We start from the raw sequence: 23,176 nt of genomic DNA, 5'->3' as shown, positions 1-23,176 counted from the left end.
AAGGAAAACTTTCCTGGCTGTCTGCCGGTTACCAGTGGAGTTCCACAGCGGTCGGTGTTGGGACCGCTGCTTTTTTCGATGTATGTCAATGATGTGGGTTATGGGATTAATGGATTTGTGAGCAAAACTTCCGATGATACAAACATAGGTGGAGGAGAGGGTAGTGCTGAGGAAAGGAAGGGCTGCAGAGAAACTTAGTTAGTTTAGGGGAATGAGCAAAGTAGTAGCAAATGAAATGCAATGCTGGAAAATGTATGATCATCCACTCTGGTGGAAATAAATAAACCGGAAGAATATTATTTAAATGGGGAGATAATTCAAAATGCGGGGGTGCAAAGGGACTTTGGAATACTTGTGTAGGATTCCCTAAGGGTTAACCTACAGATAAGTGAGTGGTGAAGAAAGCGAATGCAATGTTGGCATTCATCTCCAGATGTATTGAATATAAGAGCAGGGATGTGATGTTGAGGCTCTATAACGTACTCGTGAGACCACACTTGAAGTATTCTGTGCGGTTCTGGGTTCCTTCTTGTAGAAAGGATATACTGATGTTAGAAAGGGTTCAGAGAAGATTCAAGAAAATGTTTCCTGAATGAAAGGGTTAGCATATGAGGACCATCTAGCAGCTCCTGGGCAGCATTCCCTGAAGTTCAGGAGAATGAGTGGCATCTCATGAAACGTTCCGAATGTTATAATGCCTGAACAGAATGTAGATAGCAAATTTACTTCTCATGGTAGGGGAGTCTATGACAAGAGGGCCCGACTTTAGGGTTGAATGAAGTCCATTTAGAAAAGAGATGCGGAGAAATTAATTTATTCCGAGGGTATAAATCTCCAGAATTTTTGCCAAGAGCGGCGGCGGAGTCCAAATCATTGGGTGCATTTAAGGCATAGATAGGTAGGTTCTTGATTAGCCAGGGCTTCAAACGGTATGGGGAGAAGGCAGTGGACTGGGATGACTGGAAGATTTGCATTAGTTTATGATTGAATGGCGGAGAAGACTCGATGAACCGAATGTCCTACTTCTGCACCTATATATTATGGTCTTATGGAACGAGCAGCCGGCAATTGCTACACTACCAACGGTACTACCTACAGTTCTGATCTCCTGCCTGTCCACCTCCGACCTGTAAACAGTGAATGCACAACAGATGATCCCTTGAAGTTTCAGCTTCAAAACAAGGATCACAATTTAATTTTAAAAGTAATTCTAACGATTAATAATAATGGCTTCATTGCTCATTGGCAAAGCTTACGCAGACTTCCCAATATGCCTTATATCTGCCTTAATATAGGACGGCTAAAGACATTATCCACACCTCAAGGTTTACTTCCCTCATCTGTCCCTTACATGACTGTGACTCCCTAATGTTCTCCACGACAGCTTTAATTACCGATTCCAGTCGCTAATGGTGGTTTGACGTAGCACTGTGCAGCTGGAGATCGGTGATTCTATCCAATGTTTGCACAATTTTACCCGGACCACCTTCTGTCAATCTTTCAACAAAATTAAAACATTACAGCAATATTTGTTTATTAGAATGAGTGTCAGGACGGAGATCAGCGAGGAGGAATGATTGGATCGAAGGATGTAGAAGCAACGTCTTATATTCTGTCTGGGTAGCCACCAATCTGACGTTATGAACGTCAGTTTCTGGAACCCATTCATGACAATTGCCAACCCCGTCACTTTTCCATTCCTCATCCTTTTCCCAATCTCGCCTTATGTCCTTGCCTGCCTATTGCTTCCTTCTTGTGCTGGTGTTCCTCATTTTTTTAAATTTTGTTTTCCAAGGCCTTCTGTGCTCTCCTATTAGATTCCCCCATATGCAGCTCGGTATCTCATTCACCAATCAACTTGTCAGCTCTTTACTATGCACATCTACACTTCCAGGTTCGCTTTTCAAATTGTGTTCCTTCCTCCCATCCCTGCACCTTTTAACCATAACTCCTCATTTTTTTTCTGCAGTCCTGCTGAATAGTCTCGACCCGAAACGTCGCCCGCTTCTTCTTTTCCATTGATGCTGCCTGGCCTGTTGAGCTCCTCCAATATTTTGTATATGTTGATTGAATTCCCAGCATCTGCGGATTTTCTCCTGATTGTTAATTACTTCCTGCACATAGCTTTGATACAAAGGATGACGTCGTGATATAAGATTCAAACACATTTATTATCAAAAATATATAAATTATACGCCTTATGATTAGTTTACTTACAGACATTCAGAAACAAGAAAAGCGAAGAAGCAAATTAAAAAAAAAACATACATAAAAGAATGGAAAAGCCGCAAACATGATGTAAACGACAACATTTCGAACCATATTGATTCCGAAGATCGCCTCCAAGTAGCAGCCGGTGCAGGCCCATGTCGACTGATCAGTTGACAACATTTAGGCGAAAAAATAAAACGCCGCAAAATTCGCAGAGCTGACAGTCACCGAACAGAGAGATGATCATTAACGGGAGTGCGAGCGAAGTCACCCCGATCCTTGCCTCTGATCCTGAAATTCGGGCTGCCAGGGCTGGCGTTTAAATTATCCAAGCACCGGGAAGTAACTTGATCTAAGACCCTGATACCAGATTAGAACATACAATTTACTATAAAATGGGTAAAACAAGGCGAAAGATGTTAGAAACATTGCATATCTCTGCTATCTTTGGATACGTTTCACTATTTATGGAAACCTCACTTTATTATTAATTGCTAGAATGATATACGTACTCCACCATTTTACCAACGCGGCTGTGTTGTTAATTCAAAGAGCAACACTGCGAGTTAGTTGACAACTTCACTTAGTTTTCAGTTCTCTACTGTGGCAAAGGTCGTGGCATTATCACCAAAGTGAAATGAACTAAACGGTCCACCTCAGATTCTGTTCCATATCGCCATGCTGCGAAGAACTAAACGATCCATATCAAATTCTGTTCCATATCAAGTGTAAAGCTTTATAGACGTTCATTCTGTTATCAGTGTTAAACAGTTTGATTCAGTGACAGACTGTACGATGTGTTTAATGCGTTGCCATCTGTTGAAAAATAAAGCTAATTAGAGGTCAAATGGTAATAGGTAGTGATGTTCTTTAGATACATATAAGCAATATGTAGTTCAATGACTATCTTATTGTTGTATCATGTCCTAAGGATTATGTTATTTTAATCACTGTTTAAAACAATTAACATTTTTCTCTTTGACTGAGATCAATGTCGTGATTTTTTGTTTTGCTTTGACGAATGAATTATAATCAATATATCTAACAAAGATGAACTCACTTGATTTCTTTCTGCTGAGCGGATCTCTCATAATAGTACTGCAGTTTTTCATCAGTAAATTTATTGTCCTCTTTCCCATCCTGACTGGAATTGCTTAGGTTGAGCTGCATCAGCGAAGGATTTGTAGTGAGCGCAAAGAAGACACTCTCCAGACAATTGTCCGTAAGATGGTTAGATTTCAGCCTGAATTGAAAGCAAACGAGAAGCCGAGAATTAAAAAGTGAACACACACAAACACACTCACACGCGCACACGCACACACAGATGTACCCACAAACCATGTGCACACGCATTCATGCCTTGCTGCGTTTCGTTATAGTTATGAACATACGGCTGCCATTTGAATTTCTTCAAATATGGGCTCTCATATGGATATGGATTCTTCAAATCTACTGTTAATCAGCTTCTTTTTTGTCTAAATATGGACAAACACAGGAGCAACTAGCAAACTTGGGTTGATCTCCTCACAAGGCAGGCAGCACTTATCTAGGGAAAGAGAAGTTTGAGATATCGGGCTGAGACAAATAGATCCGCAGTGAAAGCGTAGAAGGTAGGCAATAACTCCTTTAACTTCTTCTGTTTGGTTTTATCTGCACATCGTCCATCCCTTAACACGATTGATTGATCACATTTTTCTCAGATATTCCAGCATTTGTCAGACTTCTGTGTCTACGCAGCAGATTTCAGATCTACGCCTCCCTTAACTATCCCCTCAACTCCATTGACGTCATCTGCCCCTTTTCCTTTACTCCTTCTATGGTTACACTTCTCATCCAGTTTTCAACAGTCTCCTAACTCTAAACATCTTCCTCTTGTAAATAGTACTATCTACGCTTTATGGTTAATGATACATAAGTCCAGCGATAATATATTAGCCCTGTCGTGCCGCTCACTCCATTTTTTCCCGTCGATCATCTGTCAACATACTAAATCTTCACGCATCGTCTCTACCAACATCTTTCCCTGCATGTTCCCTGTCTGAACATCTGACCTTTAGAAGCTTGATTGTGCATAATAGCTTCTGCAGTCGCTGGTGTGCTGATGAATCAGTTAGACTATTTTATAGGAGCTGATACGCTATAGAGAGACGTAATTGAATGTCACCTCTTCGTCTTGACGCTGGACATCATAAACAATTACTCACGCCAGTGTTTTTATTTTACTCTTTTTCAGAACATCGAAGAGACGCTTCACTCCAGAATCTTGTAGGTTATTCTGGTTCAATCTGAGTATTCAATATAAACACGAATAATTAATTGATCCGGATAGAGAAACTCGGAACTATATTCCAATAAGTCATTCAGCTTATTTACCACATGACACAGTAAAGAAAATTCAATATCAATTATACTACTATTTTTATTAAGTCAATGTTCCTTTTGAGACTAACTGCTGAACTTGAAATTCGCTCTACTGTCCATGAAGAATTTAGGCAGGGTACCAATTTATAGACACAGATAGACGTGAATGATTGCAATACATTCAGGTTAAAATATTATTGAATCTCAGTAAATGAAGACATCAGCACTGGACCACCATTCAGTGGCTGAATTCCCGTTTCAAGAAGAGAAAAACGCTCTCTGACAAACACGTCCTCGGTAAAGAACTAACCCACACTACAAATCCACGCCGCAATAGTTCAAGTAGCATGAATTAACCTTCCTCCTTGATATTGTGCTAGTGCGTGTAGTAATCCGTTACAACCCAAAATGTTTGCCCTTTAACATAAAACTCCTTAGAGATAATCCCTCAGACGATGCAAGTGCCATTTGAAATAAAATATGAAAGGGTGTTTTCTTGTACCATGCATATATCATTTTTAACGGGAAAATACTTCAATAGTAATCTAAAACATACGAGATCTTATCAAATTAGAACATCCGATAAACCTAAGTCATTGAGAAAAATGTTTATTTAGACCCACAGTGATATCGACAATCCACAGCATGGCCACTTTATGCTGATATTTGTATACTTTTTTTTATATATTTACCGTATTTGATACATTACCTGAGATTTACACATCTGGGCAGGACTTGTTCCAGTTTCCGAATATCCTCTGGTTGTGCAAAGCACGAACTGAGGTCCAGCTCTTGAATCACTTCAGGGTAGATTAAGGTTCTGGATAAAATAATGCAGTCGGGAGATTTGAGTCGAAGGTGATTTAATTTAATAGTTGTAATGGGAATCAGTACTTCCTTCATTATTTCATCGTCTCGAAATTCAAGTAAACAGTACAGTATGCATAAAAACATTCTTTGAGTATGGTTCGTATCCAAATCCTTCAAGCGTCTGGTGACAATTTTTCTGAGCCATTCGGAGATACAGGAAGTAACTTCAGTCGGGAATGTCTGCAGTTCCAACTCTAGGCGATCCGTTGACTTCCGAGAAGACAGGCCGACAAGAAAAATTAAGAAGGTACTGAATCTTCCTGTAATGTCTGTAGATCTTTCATCCAATATCTGTTTCAGTCGAGATATTGGAGCATTTAGTACATTGGCAAGTGCAGCAAGGAAGTCTCGTAAAACAGAGTGCCTAAATTTGTAAATAGCACCGCCACACTGTTTGTCTGGACCCTGGTACATAAACGCAGAGATAAACATGGAAGTACACGAATCCAGATCCCTGAATGCGTCTCCTTCAAATGAAAGTGTGTTTTCTTTAATGCCCTTCTCTGCCAGTTCGCCAACTGCAGTTAAATACTTCCGATTTGTGCTACCATCGTAACCACATTTTGTGAAAAGATGTGTGACGTAGTCAAAGAGCACCATGGTATGGTTTATGATGAGGTTTCTTTCTCCTTGTGCCTGGAAAGATTCCAGTGACGAGGCGAGGGTGACGCAAAACAAAGGGTCACTACACATATTCCACAAAATGTCACTTTGCTTAATGAAGTCCACAATTTCATTTGTATTCTGTCCATTGCCGAGATAACGGCGAAAATATGTTTTTGCTTTCTCAGATGTGAATCCCATAAATTCGAAAGTTGAATCTGCTGTTACGTGATTCAGAAGTTCAAGCTTCCATTCTCGGGTTGTGATCAGCACTGAGCAACCTCTCAGAAATTTTCCCTGTAGGAGACAGCGTACGATATCACATACTAAATATTTAGACTCAGTGTTCGTAATTTCTGTGTCCGTAAAACTGTATCGTGAATTGTTGTTTCTACCAGTATCAGAGAGAGCGAACAGTCGATACAATTGGTCCAGATCATCAAATATGAACAATAACCTTTTGGGTTCATTCCACAGATGATCCAGATAGTCTTCGAAGTGAGGATATGAGTCAAGGATCAACCGACTTAATGTTAATGGAGATTTTATTGCATTTAAGTTCTGGATTTTGAAAGGAAGGACAAAACAGAATTCCTGAAAGTCCACTTCCCTTGCCCAGTCATTGATTATCTTTTGTATTAGGGTTGATTTCCCCGTTCCTGCAGCTCCATATATGACGCTGATGGTGGTCTTCTCAGAATCACTCTTGCTTAGTTTGAATAATTCTTGGTACTCAACTTCGGTAATATGGGTATGAGTTCCTCCTGTTAAATTTGCATGTTCACTTTCTATCATTGTAATCGTTGGCTCAATATAGATGTCAGAAATTAAACATGGCTTGGGCAAGTTCACTTTCCTGCTCTGTCTTTCGAGATTGTATCTATGTAGACGTTTCACATCTGGAATAACGAATAAACATGAACAGTCTTTCTATGCTTTGTCCATAGTATAAATAAAGGGTGATTACAGACTGACAACAATAATAATAATCGTCCCTCATTCTGTATGTGCGGTATCACTATCAATTAAAAGCGCTTAAGTCGTTCTTCATACCATATCTCTCCAATTTAAAAGTAAAATTAAAATTGATAAACGGGTTGTACGAAAACTTTAAATTCAACAACATAATCCTGTTTTCCGTCGAGGTGGTATAGTCAAAGGTTTCAAAGTTTTCAAATGCACATTTAATGCCAGAGAAATGCATACATGATACATGCTGAAATTATTTTTTTCTTTGCAAACATCCAGTAAAACAGAGGAGTGTTCCAAATAATGAATGATAGTTAAATATTAGGATCCCAAAGCACCCTAGCTGCACCCCCACGCAAAAACAGTATCAGAACAACGATCCCCTCTCACCTACCAGCAGAAAAAGCATCGGCAGCCCTCGCCGTGCACTGAAACGAGTGGCGAAGCATCAATAAAGACACAGATTTACAGTACCCCAAGGATTACTTGCTCATTGGGTAACTCGTCATACCACAGGCTCTCTCTATCTTCTTTTCTTTTCCTTATCTTAATCCATTTGTTGTTTCGTCATCCACTGGCTAATTTCTCTAATTTGTCAGTCGGACGTTTGTTTTTTATTACTGGATATTTTCTGTAAAGGGTAACCTGTTCTGAATTCTGATCTTATCCCCTCTATGACGTACAATACACATTCAATTACCCCTTGGTTCTTTGATGCAATTCTTATGCCATTAGCATTTCTCCATTTACTAATAATATTCAGGAAAAAGTTTCTCTTTATTAGCAGATATTTTGTTCATGTTTCTCCCTGTTCAATATTATTTGCAGCATAAGTGTTTTGCGGGCAGCACCACACATTCTGCATCGGTTTACCACTAATATCTGGAGACAATAAAAGAGAGCGGGAGGCCTATGCAATAATTACCGGTACAGCAATTACGTTTTATCCTTTGGCGCACAGGCATAATCTTCAATCTTTTTTCTGCGTACAGCCATACTGAGGGCATTTTGGTCGTTACTGCTGAGAAGCTTCTCGGGCATGAGAATTACATTTCCCAAGCCATTGCCTGTTCACTGCTTTTTCTACTTTCAATTTTTGTTCTTCCTGCTACCGGTCACAAAATATTGGAATGACTAAACACACACATACACACAGTACGCATTCAATATATGTACATAAAGTTAGTCATACACACTCATTAGCAGTATATGAAGTACAGTATATGCAGTACACACACAAACACACCCCCCCCACACACACACACACACACGCGCGCGCGCACACACACACAAACACGCACGCACACACACAAGCACAATATTTACACATCAATATATACACAGACTCAAACACATCTAATAGAGTTTCCATAATGCACGGACCTATACGGTATATACATATCGATATACACTCACACAACTCACACAAACGTACTCTGGTTCCACTGCCAGGAAGCAAAGCTTCGAAGCAACCAAGGCACATAATAACTGCACTGTTTGATTGGCAAAGAAAAACAAAACAAAAAAAAAACATTCCATTTAATATACTGGTTAAGACAAAATCAATCAGTGCAAAAGCTTGCCAAATTTGTATTCACATAACGTGTTGAAATATCTGTGGATTTTCGATTCATAGTCTCTAAGGTACTACTCTCCAGTACACAACGAGGTAGATTATTCCATGTGTCTACTAACGGCTGTGCAATGAAACGCTCCCTGATGTTCGTTTGAAATGCCTCCTTAAGCAATCTTCACCTGTAGCCCTGTTTCCCGTTGATCGATTATTTTTTAATTAACAGCTGACATCCAGTTTACTTATACACTGAATGAATTTGAAGACGTCTATCATATCTCCTCTTACTCTAAGCCAGAACGATTTAATTATTTAATTATTTCACTGCTCAAACCCTGCAGACCTGGAATGAGTTTCGTCACCCTGTTTGAACTATCCAGTACCTTCAGAACCCCAAAAAATATGACGACCAATTTGTGCACAGTACACAAGGCGTGGCCTCACAAGCGTATTATACCGCTTCAGGAGGATATCTGTGGACTTGAACTCTACTGAGTGCATTACATAACGCAAAAATTTACTACCCTTCCGAATCTCATCTGTGCGTTGTGCAAATGTTGATAGTGATGAGTCTACCAGAACGCGCAAATCTTTCTCATACATTGCACCTTCTAATTGCAGACACCTCCATTGTTTATATAGAAATATTATTCCCACTTCCCATATGTAATTCTCACATTTACTTACACTAAATTTCCTCTGCCATTTATCTTCTCAGATCCCGATTCTGTTTGTCTATCTGCACTTATTCTGCAGCCTGAATGTGATCAGCCCATCCTCCTACGTCTGAGACTTCTGCAGACTTGACGCGTTTATTTGTTTTGTGCTTATCTAAACCATTAACTTACATTAAAAGCAGCAGCGGCCCCAAAACAGAACCCTGCGAATCCGCACTTGAAATATGTTCTACGAGTAAAAACCACCCTCTCATCAAAACTCGTTGTTCTGTGTTTTGCGCCAGTTCTGCAGCCGTTCGCACACCTTAATCTCAAAACTCAACATTCTGACACTTGATTATCAAATCCTATGGTTTACCTTGTCGATAGGCTTCTGAAAGTACAATGAACTATAAATACCGCTTTATTGGTATTATAGATTTTAGTTTCCTCTTCAGAGATTTGTATCTAATCATTGGCTTGTCATTCCATGCATTCATGTTACATCCATCAACTACTTGTAAACCGACTGATTCAACCTCAGCTTTATCCTATTGATTCCCACCGCCCTGCCACTTTAGTTTAAACCACTCCCAGCTGCTCCAGTAGAAGCATATTTTACTCTCATATGCGGAGCCCAAGACACCCCAGTGCCTTTTAAGCTTCAGTATAACATTCCTGTTCTTGTATTCAAGAGCTTTTGAAAGGAATGCGATCAAAGTATTCCTCACGACGGACACAACCTCCAAGTTCACATTTGCATCTCAGATGTTTCGATTTTCTCTCCCTTTAGAAAATAGACTTCACTTTTGCATTGAGTATAGGGGTTGGGATGTAATGTTAAAAGTGTACAAGGCATTGGTAAGGCCGGATTTGCAGTATTGTGTACAGTTCTGGTCACCAAATGATAGGAAATCTGCCAACAAAATAGAGACAGTACAGAGAAGATTTACTAGAATGTTACCTGGGTTTCAGGACCTAAGTTGCAGGAAAAGATTGAACAAGTTAGGTCTTTATTCTTTGGAGCGTAGAAGTTTGAGGGGGGACTTGATGGAGGTATTCAAAATTATGAGGGGGCTAGATAGAGTTGATGTGGATAGGCTTTTTTCCATTGAGAGTAGGGGAGAATCAAACAACAGGATATGAGTTGAAAGTTAGGGGACAAAAGTTTAAGGGTAACACGAGGGGGAATTTCTTTACTTAGAGACTGGTAGCTGTGTGGAACGAGCTTCGAGCAGAAGGAGCAGAGGCAGGTTCGATATTGTCACTTAATGTAAAATTGGATGGGTATATGGACAGGAAAATGATGGAGGTTTATGGGCTGACTGCGGGTCAGTGGGACTAGCTGAGAGTAAGCGCTTCGGCACGGACTAGAAGGGCCGAGATGGCCTGTTTCCGAGCTGTAATTGTTATATGATTATATGGTTACTGCTTTTAGCTCTCCCACTCTGTCACCTCTAAAGCAATGGAAACGCGCAATATTCAGCTTCTGATCCTTCTCGTCCCGCAATAAAATCACACTAATGGCGACAATTTTCTGACTTTGTCTTAACAACGATTGTCTGCACATCCTCTCCACTCTCTGTTGAAGCACTGTTCTCCAACGTTCTGCAACTCTGGTTTGAACTCCGCCCATTCCTTGTGAAGGGCTCGTAAACCTTCCCTGTGAGTTATTCGTCACCCTCCAGTTTAGATACAAGCAATCTCTTCTAAACATGTACCGCGTTCCCTGAAAGACGGGATGCTCTGTCGACCTCCAGGCTCCCAATCATCCGGATTTCACGGAGTTGTAGCTCTAATACCTTAATGTGTGGAGTTGGAAGCTGCAGTGGGATTAATAGATCAATATGTTTTATCTATTGTAGTTTTTGCGACTTTGCTAGCGCTGGAAGTCATGGATAGAATGGATAGAAAACAAGCTGTGTATCATTACAATCGAAGGTTACAGCATATTGTAACAACATGAACTCACCATTCACTCTTTGGCGCTCCTGAAGGATTTGCATCCATGTTTCTGTTAAGGCCTTTGTGGGTATATCATCTCTTTTATTAGCGATGACATTTTTACGGTCGGTATCATTTTGTTCAACAGTCAGTGACTGAGACTCCACGTTGTCCTTATCAACATCCTGTTCTAGCTTTGCATTGTTGTCCGAATCGTTACAATTGCTCCGGAGTTCCTCCACTTCCTTGGGTGTATCTGCGGGTAGTTCGTGTGACGTTCTTACATTTATGGCAGTAAAACGATAAACATGTCATACGAATAATAGAGTAAAAACGGGTGCCTGATTTGCCACATGAAATAAGACAATTTAATATAAATGACTGCAAATCAGGCACCTAAAATATGTAACCATTACGGCAATATAACACGCACTGTATATATCATGCTTAAGACACGGGATACATTCTAAAGGAAAGATGAGAACAAAGGAGGTCAACAAGAGATGACAAAGCCAACATTAAATCGAAAACGAGTGTCTATAAAAGAGCAAAAAGTCACGGGAATTTAGAGGATTGGGAAGCGTTTAAAACCAACACAAGACAAGTAAAAATCCTTAAGAAGGTAAAGATGGAATACGAAAGTAAGCTAATAATATTAAAGAAAATATCAACATTTATTTCAGGTACGTAAAGAGGAAATGAGAGGCGAGATTCTTTATCGGATCGCTGGAAAACAATGCTGTAGAACTACGTTTTGGACTACAAATGGCAGACGAAATGCACAGGTGTTTTACAAAAGCCGTCACTGTGGAAGGCACCAGCAGTATGATCGCGGTTCCACCTATCAGGCGTCATGGAGTGTGTGTAGTTGCCATAAGGACACACAGGGTTCTTGGGAATCTGAAAGGTATGAAGGTAGATCCGTCCCCTGGACGAGATTGTGTACATTTCAGAGTACTGAAAGGATTGGCTACAGAAATTGTGGAGTCATCTGTAATGACCTTTCAAGAATCACTGGAAAACTGCAAATGTCACCCCACTCTTCAGGAAGGGAGAGAGGCCAAAAAGCAAATTCTTGGCCAATTAGTCTGGCCTCAGTAGTAGGGAAGATCTTGAAGTCAATTATTAATGATGAGTTCTCAGGGCACGTGATAACATAGGCCATATTCAGCATGGTTCACTTCAGGGACAAATATGCCTGACTGATCATTTGGAATTAAATAAATAAATAGCAACGCGTGTAGATAACGGATAAATGTTTGATATCGTATGCTTGGGTTTTCAGAAGGTTGCTGCCAGCTTCCGGACATGGAGCTGCTTAAAAACTACCAGCTAAGGCATTGCAGCAAAGGTTCTGGCATGTCAGAAAATAGTGAATGATTGGCAGGAGGGAAAGAGAGGGAATGAAGGGAGGTTTTACGGGAAGGATGCCGCTGACTAGAAGTGTTCCATAGGTGTCAGTGTAGGGACACATTTTTTTTCAATATATATCAATGATTTTGATAACAGGATTCATGGCTTCACTGCAAAGGTTACAAATGTTATGATGATAGGTGGAAGGCGAGGTAGCTTTGAGAAAGTAGATAGGGTACAGAAAGAAATGGACAGATTAAGAGAATGGACAAAAAATTGCAGCTCGATTATAATGTTGGGAAATTGATGGTCATGCACTTTGGTAAAATAATTGAACGGGTTGACTATTTTCTAAATGGACAGAAAATCAAAAAAAAATCTCAGAAAGGCGTGGTGCTATGTGACTTTGGAGACATTGTGCAGGATTCCTTAAAGATTAATTTGCAGATTGAGTCGATGTTGAGGATGGTGTATACCATGCTGGGATTCATTAAATGAAGACCAGAATATAGAAGAAAGTATGTAAGTTTGAAACTTTATATGGGACTTGTGAGACACCTCCTAGCAGCATTTTTCGCAGGTTTTTGCCCCTTACCTGAGAAAGGATGTGATGATAGAGAAACTTTTGCAGCAGCTAGAGGAGGAGCAAAGGGCTCGTGAGAGCGCTGAGTGCTCGGAGGCAGCTGAGGCGAACGTGCCTTAAAAAGGCGCGCGCAGCCGGTATTCGGGACATTGTGATCGTGAAACCGTTGCAACAGGAAGAGGAGGAGCGAAGGGTTCGTGCAATAATTGGCAGGGACAAACAAATAAACGGGTAACTAAAGAGGCGCGGCGATTGGTGTGAGTGTCTCAGGGTAGGAGTGGAGGTCTGAGGCTTTGGCTCGACAGGCTTCCGCGAGAAGAAGCTGAGGACGAGCTTGCTCCAAGTGAGGTAATGCCGGGTAAGTTCGTTTACTTAATTTAATTAACTTAGGAGTAGGTAATGGAGGCAGTTCGGGCAGTCGAGTGCTCCGTATGCAGGATCTGGGAAGTCAGAGACAGCACAGTTGTCCAAGATAATTACAACTGTAAAAGGTGCATCCAGCTGCAGCTCCTGACATACCGAGTTAGGGAACTAGAGCTGGAGCCGGAGGAACTTGGGGTCATTCGTGAAGCAGAGGCAGAAAAGGACAGGAGTTTCAGGGAGATAGTCATCCCTAAAAGTCAGGAGACATCCGCTTTTCGAGGAGTCGACACCATCTTCCTTCACTGCCATATGTTGTTGTTTATATCTGTCTAAATCATCTCCTGTTTCATGATGTTCTTTTACTTCTGTGTCGGATCGGGAAATGGAATAGAATTACAAGGTCTGGCTATCTGGACGATAGAGGTGAAGTGCCCGTTAGAGCGGCTCAGCATTGTTAACGTGCACGCTTACCGGCTATCGGTGGGACAGGACGAAGAAAGACGAGCAAATGCTACAGATAAGTCTGCACGGGCTTATTCTGTCCTAAATGCCTGTTACCGTATGGTTACTGCCAGAAATGGAAACTAGAAATGCCGAAATATGAAGGACAATATAAACAGAAAAATTACCGTCCGTAGTGGGAGCGTCAACATTGTTCGTCGAGACTCTGCAGAAACAGAAGGAGATTTCTATGTCTCCGCAGATGATCTCTGTCCCGCAGAGTCCCGCGGGAAGTATACTACTTCTTCTTCAAATCCCGAAACACCTACGTAATTTCGGAAGTATTTGGAAACATAGTTAGAACAGCATTAAATTATACTCACCACCTCTGGTTCTGCCATCCTGCGATGTGCCTGACTTTTCATCTCGTCTGTTAGTTCCCGACTCTTGATTCGTTATTTCAATATCCTCCCTCGCTCTTTCGGTACCAGCACTGTGCTTATCTTCAGCAGCTCCTGGTTTCTCATTGTCTAAAGTATCTTCTTCATTCTCTGTATTTTCTTTCAATTCTGTGTCATGATCTTCCACAATATTACGAATCACGCCACATCTCCCTGTGGCTAAATGTTAAATGCAACAAGGTAGTAAGATCCGGGTAACAGTTTCCAATATCGGAAACAGAAAATGACACTTGTGCTTGCTGTAATGAAAAACTTAACAGCTATAATATATAATATGGACAGAAGAGTTGAATCTTCATCTGATCCCGAGGGTGATAAAGCATTGTGGGTAGATATGAGCAGGGTAGTTTCAAGCCTGAGATTTTGCCTTTTTTGTGAATTCTGCTGTTGAAAAGTACTATGCCTGTGAAACTGCCGGATGTAAGTTTTGTTTTTACTAGTGTTGTTTCTTTCTCTAGGTGTACCTGTGCATCTGGCGAAAAATTCGACTTTGAATTTGACTTTTGCTGTTCTGAATAAATATCTAATTGGCGCCAGGACACCAAGCCAGAAGGGATGGCGATTGTAGTAATATTAGAAAATACGCCTCTGCAAGCTCATCGCAGTCCCAGGGAGAGTTATTGTTTATCTAAACTGGTCTCATATCCACTACTGTGTCTGTTTTCCGCAACTCTCAAATTCCCTTCGCTTAATCAGTTATTTTTGAAAGAACTATTTTTTATCTCTTAACCTGCCTTCCCTGTAACCCAGTGTGTAAACTGATAATAACTTCATAACAATAAATTTTGCAAACTAGTACAAACTAATGTATTTCCTTCTCATTCGGACGATTTTCCAAATCACCAGTACCGTAGGATATATTCTGAACGTCTTGTCTTTCTTCCATGTCCCTCTTCTTTTTGATCTGTTCAGGATCCTGATATGTATTCTTACTCGTCTGCATTTCAATTCGTACGTGCTCTCGGTGCGCTATTTGCCAGCCTATATTTGTAATTAACTTCTCTTTAGGAATTTCTTCCCCAACTACCCTTTATTCAGTATCAAGCTCGCCTTGGGAAATTTCCTGCATGTCTCTGGACGCCCCTACTGTCCATTATTTCGGACCTCCCGGCAACTCATGTCCCATTACGGCGTGTCCGATCTCAGCTTTATCCCTAATTATACAGGATCTCCGTTTTGGTTCATTGTCCAATCTTGAGCCTGCTGGTCCACTGTTAAATTCCCCAGCTAGAGCTTCGTGAGGGTGCGGAGTTTCAGGAACCTCCACGCCAATTTGTGGACATTTTGTATTTGGTAAGGTATTTGGTACAAACGTAAATCCGAGGAGACAATGCACGACTTTAGAGCACAGTTCTGGCTAAACTAATACAAAGTGCAGAAAAAAAGAACAACCGCTGTCTATATGAACTGCAGATCACTGGAATTTAAGGAGTAAGGACGTGCCGGGAACATTTGGTAGATCTCGGCTATTCAGACATTTACAGCACTATTCTGACAACTACCTGTCAGCTATACTGCAGTGTGTTAAAAATGTCTGCTTGCAAAACCTGATCCTTACCTTCGTTATCAGCACTGTGCAAATCTTCGGGACCTCCGCTTTTCGAGGAGTCGACACCATCTTCTTTCAAAGCCATATGTTGTTGTTTATTTCTGTCTAAATCATTTCCGGTTTCATGATGTTCTTTTGCTTCTGTGTCGTATCGGGAAATGGAATAGAATTACAAGGTTTGGCTAACTGGACGATCGAGCTGAAGTGCCCGATAGAGCGGCTCAGCATCGTAAACGTGCAGTTACGGGCCATCGGAGGGACAGGACGAAGAAGTCGAGCTAATGCTACGGATAATGCTGCACGGGCTTATTCAGTCCTAAATGCTGTTTACCTTATGGTTACTCCCAGAAATAGAAATTAGAAATGCCGAAATATGAAGGATAATGTAAACAGAAAAATTACCGTCCGTAGTGGGAGCGTCAACATTGTTCGTCGGGACTCTGCAAGAATACAAAGAGATTCCTAGGTCTCCGCAGATGCTCTCTATCCCGCAGAGTCCCGCGAGAAGTATACTCCTTCTTCTTCAAATCACGAAGCACCTACGTAATTTGGGAAGTATTTGGAAACATAGTTAGAACAGCATTAAATTATACTCACCACCTGTGGTTCTGCCATCCTGCGATGTGCCTGACTTTTCATCTCGTCTGTCAGTTCCCGACTCTTGATTCGTTATTTCAATATCCTCCCTTGCTCTTTCGGTATCAGCACCGTCCTTGGCTTTAGCAGCTCTTGGTTTCTCGTTGTCTACAGTATCTTCTTCATTCTCCGTATTTTCTTTTAATTCTGTGTTAGGATCGTCCGCCATATTACGAATCACGCCACATCTCTCTGCGGGTAAATGTTAAATAAGACAAGGATGTAAGATCCGGTTAACAGTTTTCAATATCGGGAACAGAAAATGATACATGTGCTTGCTGTAATGAAAAACTTAACATCTATAATATATATATAGACAAAAGAGTTGAATCTGCATCTGATCCCGAGGGTGGTAAATCGTTGTGGGTAGATATGAGCAGGGTAGTTTCAAGGCTGAGATCTTGCCCCTTTTTTGTGAATTCTGCTGTTCAAAAGTACTATGCCGGTGAAACTGCCTAATGTAAGTTCTGTTTTCACAAGTGTTGTTTCTTTCTCTCGGTGTACCTGTGCATCTGGCGAAAAACTCGACTTTGAACTTGACTTTTGCTGTACCGAATAAACATCTAACTGGCGCCAGGATAACAAGCCTGAAGGGATGGCGTTTGTAGTAATATTAGCAAATACGCCTCTACAAGCTCATCGCAGTCCCAGGGAGAGTTATTCTTTATCTAAACTGGTCTCATTTCCAGTACTGTGTCTGTTTTCCGCAACTCTCAATTTCACTTCGATTAATCAGTTATTTTTGAAAGAACTATTTTTTTTAATCTCTTAATCTGCCGTCCCTCTAGCCGAGGGTGTAAAGTCATATTAACTTCATAACGATAAATTTTGCAAAATAGTGCAAACTGATTTATTTCCTTCTCATTCGGACGATGTTCCAAATCACCTGTTCCGTAGGATAGATTCTGAACTTCTTGTCTTTATTCCATGTCCCTCTCCTTTTTCATCTGTTCAGGATCCTGATATGTATTCTTACTCGCCTGCATTTCAATTCGTACGTACTCTCGGTGCGCTATTTGCCAGCCTATATTTGTAATTAACTTCTCTTTAGGATTTTCTTCCCCAAATACCCTTTATTCAGTATCAAGCACTCCTTGGAAAATTTCCTGCATGACTAGGTACGCCCCTTCTGTCCATTATTTCGTACTTCCCTCAATTAATGTCCCATTATGGCGTGTCTGATCTCAGCTTTATTCCTAATTATACAGGATCTCCGTTTTGGTTCATTGTCCAATCTTGAGCCTGTTGGTCCACTGTTAATTTCCCCAGCTACATCTTCTTTTGGTTGCGGAGGTTCAGGAACCTCCTCGCCAATTTTTGGACATTCTGTATTTGGTAAGGTATTTGTACAAACGTAAATCCGAGGAGAGAATGCACGACTTTTGTGCACAGTTCTGGCTAAACTAATACAAAGTGCAGGAAAAAAAAGAACAACCACTGTCTATATGAACTGCACATCACTGGAATTTAAGGAATAAGGACGTGCCGGGAACATTTGGTGGATCTCGGCTATTCAGATATTTACGGCACTATTCTGACAGCAAACTGTCAGCTATACTGCAGTGTGTTAGAAATGTCTGCTTGCAAAATCTGATCCTTACCTTCGATATCAGCACTGTGCACATCTTCGGGACCTCCGCTTTTCGAGGAGTCGGCACCATCTTCTTTCACTGCCATATGTTGTAGTTTAGTTCTGTCTAAATCATTTCCGGTTTCATAATGTTCTTTTACTTCTGTGTCGTATCGGGAAATGGAATAGAATTACAAGGTTTGGCTAACTGGACGATAGAGGTGAAGTGCCCGATAGAGCGGCTCAGCATCGTAAACGTGCACACTTACGGGCCATCGGAGGGACAGGGGGAAGAAAGACGAGTTAATGCTACGGAGAATGCTGCACGGGCTTATTCAGTCCCAAATGCTGGTTACCGTATGGTTACTCCCAGAAATAGAAATTATTCCGAAATATGAAGGATAATATAAACAGAAAAATTACCGTCCGTAGTGGGAGTGTCAACATTGTTCGTCGAGACTCTGCAGGAACACAAAGAGATTCCTAGGTCTCCGCAGATGCTCTCTCTCCCGCAGAGCCCCGCGAGAAGTATACTACTTCTTCTTCAAAACACGAAACACCTACGTAATTTGGTAAGTATTTGGGAATATAGTTAGAACAGCATCAAATTATACTCACCACCTATGGTTCTGCTATCCTGCGATGTGCCTGACTTTTCATCTCGTCTTTCAGTTGCCGGAACTTGATTCGTTATTTCAATATCCTCCCTTGCTCTTTCGGTACCAGCACCGCCCTTAGCTTCAGCAGCTCTTGGTTTCTCGTTGTCTACAGTATCTTCTTCATTCTCCGTATTTTCTTTTAATTCCGTGTCAGGATCGTCCGCCATTTTACGAATCGCGCCACATCTCCCTGCGGGTAAATTTTAAATAAAACAAGGGAGTAAGATCCGGGCAACAGTTTCCAATATCGGGAACAGAAAAAAGACACTCGTGCTTGCTGTAATGACAAACTTAACATCAATAATATATAATATGGACAGAAGAGTTGAATCTTCATCTGATCCCGAGGGTGGTAAATCGTTGTGGGTATTTATAAGCAGGGTAGTTTCAAGGCTGAGATCTTGCCTTTTTTTGTGAATTGTGCTGTTCAAAAGTACTATGCCGGTGAAACTGCCGAATGTAAGTTCTGTTTTTACAAGTGTTGTTCCTTTCTGTAGGTGTACCTGTGCATCTGGTGAAAAACTCGACTTTGAACTTGACTTTTGCTGTACCGAATAAGCATCTAATTGGTGACAGGATACCAAGCCAGATGGGATGGCGATTGTAGTAATATTAGCAAATACGCCTCTTCAAGCTCATCGCAGTCCCAGGGAGAGTTATTGTCTATCCAAACTGGTCTCAAATCCACTGCTGTGTCTGTTTTCCGCAGTTCTCAATTCCCCTTCACTTAAAAAGTTATCTTTCAAAGAACTATTTTTTTCCCCTCCTATCCTGCCGTCCTTCCAGCCCAGGGTGTAAACTGATAATAACTTCATAACAATAAATTTTGCAGACGAGTGCAAACTGATTTATTTCCTTCTCAGTCGGACGATGTTCCAAATCACATGTACCGCAGGATAGATTCTGAACTTCTTGTCTTTATTCCATGTCCCCCTCCTTTTTCATCTGTTCAGTATCCTGATATGTATTCTTACTCGTCTGCATTTCCATTTTGTACGTTCACCCGGTGCGCTATTTGCCAGCCTATATTTGTAATTAACTTCTCTTTCGGATTTTGTTTCCCTTCTTCTCATTACTCAGGAAATTTCCCGCCTGACTCGGGACGCCCCTACTGTCCATTACTTCGAACGTTCCGGCAACTCATGCCCCAGTGTGGCATGTCTGATCTCGGCTTCATCCCTAATTATACAGTATCTCCGTTTTGGTTCAATGTCCAATCATGAGCCTGCTGTTCCACTGTTCATTTTCCCAGCTGCAGCTTAGTGAGGGTGCACAGTTTCAGGATCTTCCTCGCCAATATATGGACATTTTGCATTTGGAAAGTAAATTGGTACAACAGTAAATCCAAGGAAACAATGCACGACTTTTGGGTGCAGTTCTGGCTAAAATAAATACAAAGTGCAAAAACATATATACTACTGATGTCTTTTCGAGCTGCACATCACTGGAATTTAAGGAGTAATGACGTGCCGGGAACATTTGGTAGATCACGGCTATTCAGAGATTTACGGCACTATCTTGACACCAAACTGTCAGCTGTACTGAAGTGTGTTAGAAATGTCTGCTTGCAAAAGCTGATCCTTACTTTCGTTATCAGCACGGTTCTCATCTTCGGGACCTCCGTTTTTCGAGAAGTCTACAGCATCTTCTTTCACTGCCATATGTTGTAGTTTATTTCTGTCTAAGTCATTTACGGTTTCATGATGTTCTTTTACTTCTGTGTCGTATCGGCGAATGGAATAAAATTACAAGGTTTGACTAACTGGACGATAGAGCTGAAGTGCCCAATAGAGCGGCTCAGCATCGTAAACGTGCACACTTACGGGCCATCGGAGGGACAGGACGAAGAAATATGAGCAAATGCTACGGATAAGGCTGCACGGGCTTATTCTGTCCCAAATGCCGGTTACCGTATGGTTACTCCCAGAAATAAAAACTAGAAATGCCGAAATATGAAGGACAATATAATCAGAAAAATTACCGCCCATAGGGGAGCGTCAACATTGTTCGTCGAGACTCTGCAGGAACACAATGAGATTCCTAGGTCTCCCCAAATGCTCTCTGTCCCGCAGAGTCCCGCGAGAAGTGTACTACTTCTTCTTCAAATCACGAAACACCTACGTAATTTGGGAAGTATTTGGAAACATAGTTAGAAGAGCATTAAATTATACTCACCACCTATGTTTCTGCCATCCTGCGATGTGCCTGACTTTTCATCTCGTCTGTCATTTGCCGGATCTTGATTCGTTATTTCAATATCCTCCCTTGCTCTTTCGGTACCAGCACCGTCCTTAGCTTTAGCAGCTCTTGGTTTCTCGTTGTCTACAGTATCTTCTTCATTCTCCGTATTTTCTTTTAATTCTGTGTCAGCATCGCCCGCCATATTACGAATCACGCCACATCTCCCTGCGGGTAAATGTTAAATAAGACAAGGGAGTAAGATCCGGGTTACAGTTTTCAATATCGGGAGCAGAAAATGATACTTGTGCTTGCTGTAATGAAAAACTTAACATCTATAATATATATATATAGACAAAAGAGTTGAATCTTCACCTGATCCCGAGGGTGATAAATCGTTGTGGGTAGATGTGATCAGGGTAGTTTCAAGGCTGAGATCTTGCCTTTTTTTGTGAATTCTGCTGTTCAAAAGTACTATGCCGGTGAAACTGCCGAATGTAAGTTCTGTTTTTACAAGTGTTGTTTCTTTCTCTCGGTGTACCTGTGCATCTGGCGAAAAACTCGACTTTGAACTTGACTTTTGCTGTACCGAATAAGCATCTAATTGGCGCCAGTATAACATGCCAGAAGGGATGGCGATTGTAGTAATATTAGCAAATACGCCTCTACAAGCTCATCGCAGTCCCAGGGAGAGTTATTGCTTATCTAAGCTGGTCTCAAATCGACTACTGTGTCTGTTTTCCGCAACTCTCAATTTCCCTTCGCTTAAAAAGTTATCTTTCAAAGAACTATTTTTTCTTTATTTACTTCTCCTAATCTGCCGTCCGTCCAGCCCAGGTTATAAACCGATATTAACTTCATAACAAAAGATTTTGCAAACTAGTGCAAATAGATTTATTTCCTTTTCAGTCGGACGATGTTCCAAATCACCTGTTCCGTAGGATAGATTCTGAACTTCTTGTCTTTATTCCATGTCCCTCTCCTTTTTCATCTGTTCAGGATCCTGATATGTATTCTTATTCGTCTGCATTTCAATTCATACGTACTCTCGGTGCGCTATTTGCCAGCCTATATTTGTAATTAACTTCTCTTTAGGACTTTGTTCCCCAACTTCCCATTATTCAGTATCAAGCACGCCTTGGGAAATTTCCTGCCTAACTGGCGAAGCCCCTACTGTCCATTATTTCGTACCTCCCAGCAACTCATGACCCATTATGGCGTGTCTGATCTCAGCTTCATCCTTAATTATACAGGATCTCCGTTTTGGTTCATTGTCCAATCTTGAGCCTGCTGGTCCACTGTTAAATTCCCCAGCTAGAGCTTCGTGAGGGTGCGGAGTTTCAGGAACCTCCACGCCAATTTGTGGACATTTTGTATTTGGTAAGGTATTTGGTACAAACGTAAATCCGAGGAGACAATGCACGACTTTTCTGCGCAGTTCTGGCTTAACTAATACAAAGTGCAGCAAAAAAAAAAGAAAGAAAAACATAAAGAACAACCGTTGTGTTTATGAGCTGCATATCACAGGAATTTAAGGAGTAAGGACGTGCCGGGAACATTTGGTAGATCACGGCTATTCAGAGATTTACGGCAATATTGTGACAGCAACCAGTCGGCTATACTGCAGTGTGTTAAAAATGTCTACTTGCAAAACCTGATCCTTACCTTCGTTATCAGCACTGTGAACATCATCGGGACCTCCGCTTTTCGAGGAGTCGACACCATCTTCTTTCACTGCCATATGTTGTTGTTTATTTCTGTCTAAATCATTTCCGGTTTCATGATGTTCTTTTACTTCTGTGTCGTATCGGGAAATGGAATAGAATTACAAGGTTTGGCTAACTGGACGATAGAGCTGAAGTGCCCGATTGAGCGGCTCAGCATCGTAAACGTGCACACATTCGGGCCATCGGTGGGACAGGACGAAGAAAGTCGAGCTAATGCTACGGATAATGCTGCTCGGGCTTTTTCTGTCCCAAATGCTGGTTACCGTATGGTTACTCCCAGAAATAGATATTATTCCGAAATATGAAGGATAATATAAACAGAAAAATTACCGTCCGTAGTGGGAGTGTCAACATTGTTCGTCGAGACTCTGCAGGAACTTAGTGAGATTCCCAGGTCACCGCAGATGCTCTCTGTCCCTCAGAGTCCCGCGAGAAGTATACTACTTCTCTTTCAGATCACGAAACACCT

The 23,176-nt window shown here is 41.3% G+C and overlaps 1 protein-coding gene across 3 annotated transcripts in view; it reads right to left on the bottom strand.

The window, feature by feature from the left end:
* Positions 1–2,203: 2,203 nt before the first annotated feature.
* The window catches only part of LOC140722864 (uncharacterized), a 54,320-nt gene continuing 33,347 nt past the window's right edge, over positions 2,204–23,176 (bottom strand). The window contains exons 5-16 of one of the 3 annotated variants that reach the window (XM_073037502.1): positions 22,646–22,777; positions 20,978–21,208; positions 18,762–18,992; positions 18,175–18,306; positions 16,535–16,765; positions 15,947–16,078; positions 14,311–14,547; positions 11,216–11,443; positions 5,282–6,944; positions 4,416–4,496; positions 3,272–3,454; positions 2,204–3,027 (exon numbers count right to left, since the gene is read on the bottom strand). In XM_073037502.1, coding sequence (XP_072893603.1) covers positions 2,958–3,027; positions 3,272–3,454; positions 4,416–4,496; positions 5,282–6,944; positions 11,216–11,443; positions 14,311–14,547; positions 15,947–16,078; positions 16,535–16,765; positions 18,175–18,306; positions 18,762–18,992; positions 20,978–21,208; positions 22,646–22,777 — 3,551 coding nt within the window. In that variant the 3' untranslated portion in view covers positions 2,204–2,957. The remainder of the gene's footprint in view (positions 3,028–3,271; positions 3,455–4,415; positions 4,497–5,281; positions 6,945–11,215; positions 11,444–14,310; positions 14,548–15,946; positions 16,079–16,534; positions 16,766–18,174; positions 18,307–18,761; positions 18,993–20,977; positions 21,209–22,645; positions 22,778–23,176) is intronic. The other 2 variants (XM_073037503.1, XM_073037504.1) reach the window with 2 other exon arrangements.

This window comes from Hemitrygon akajei, unplaced genomic scaffold, assembly GCF_048418815.1.
Source record: "Hemitrygon akajei unplaced genomic scaffold, sHemAka1.3 Scf000091, whole genome shotgun sequence".
In the NCBI taxonomy this organism is placed as follows: Eukaryota; Metazoa; Chordata; class Chondrichthyes; order Myliobatiformes; family Dasyatidae; genus Hemitrygon; species Hemitrygon akajei.
This window is presented reverse-complemented; position numbering and strand designations above follow the sequence as displayed.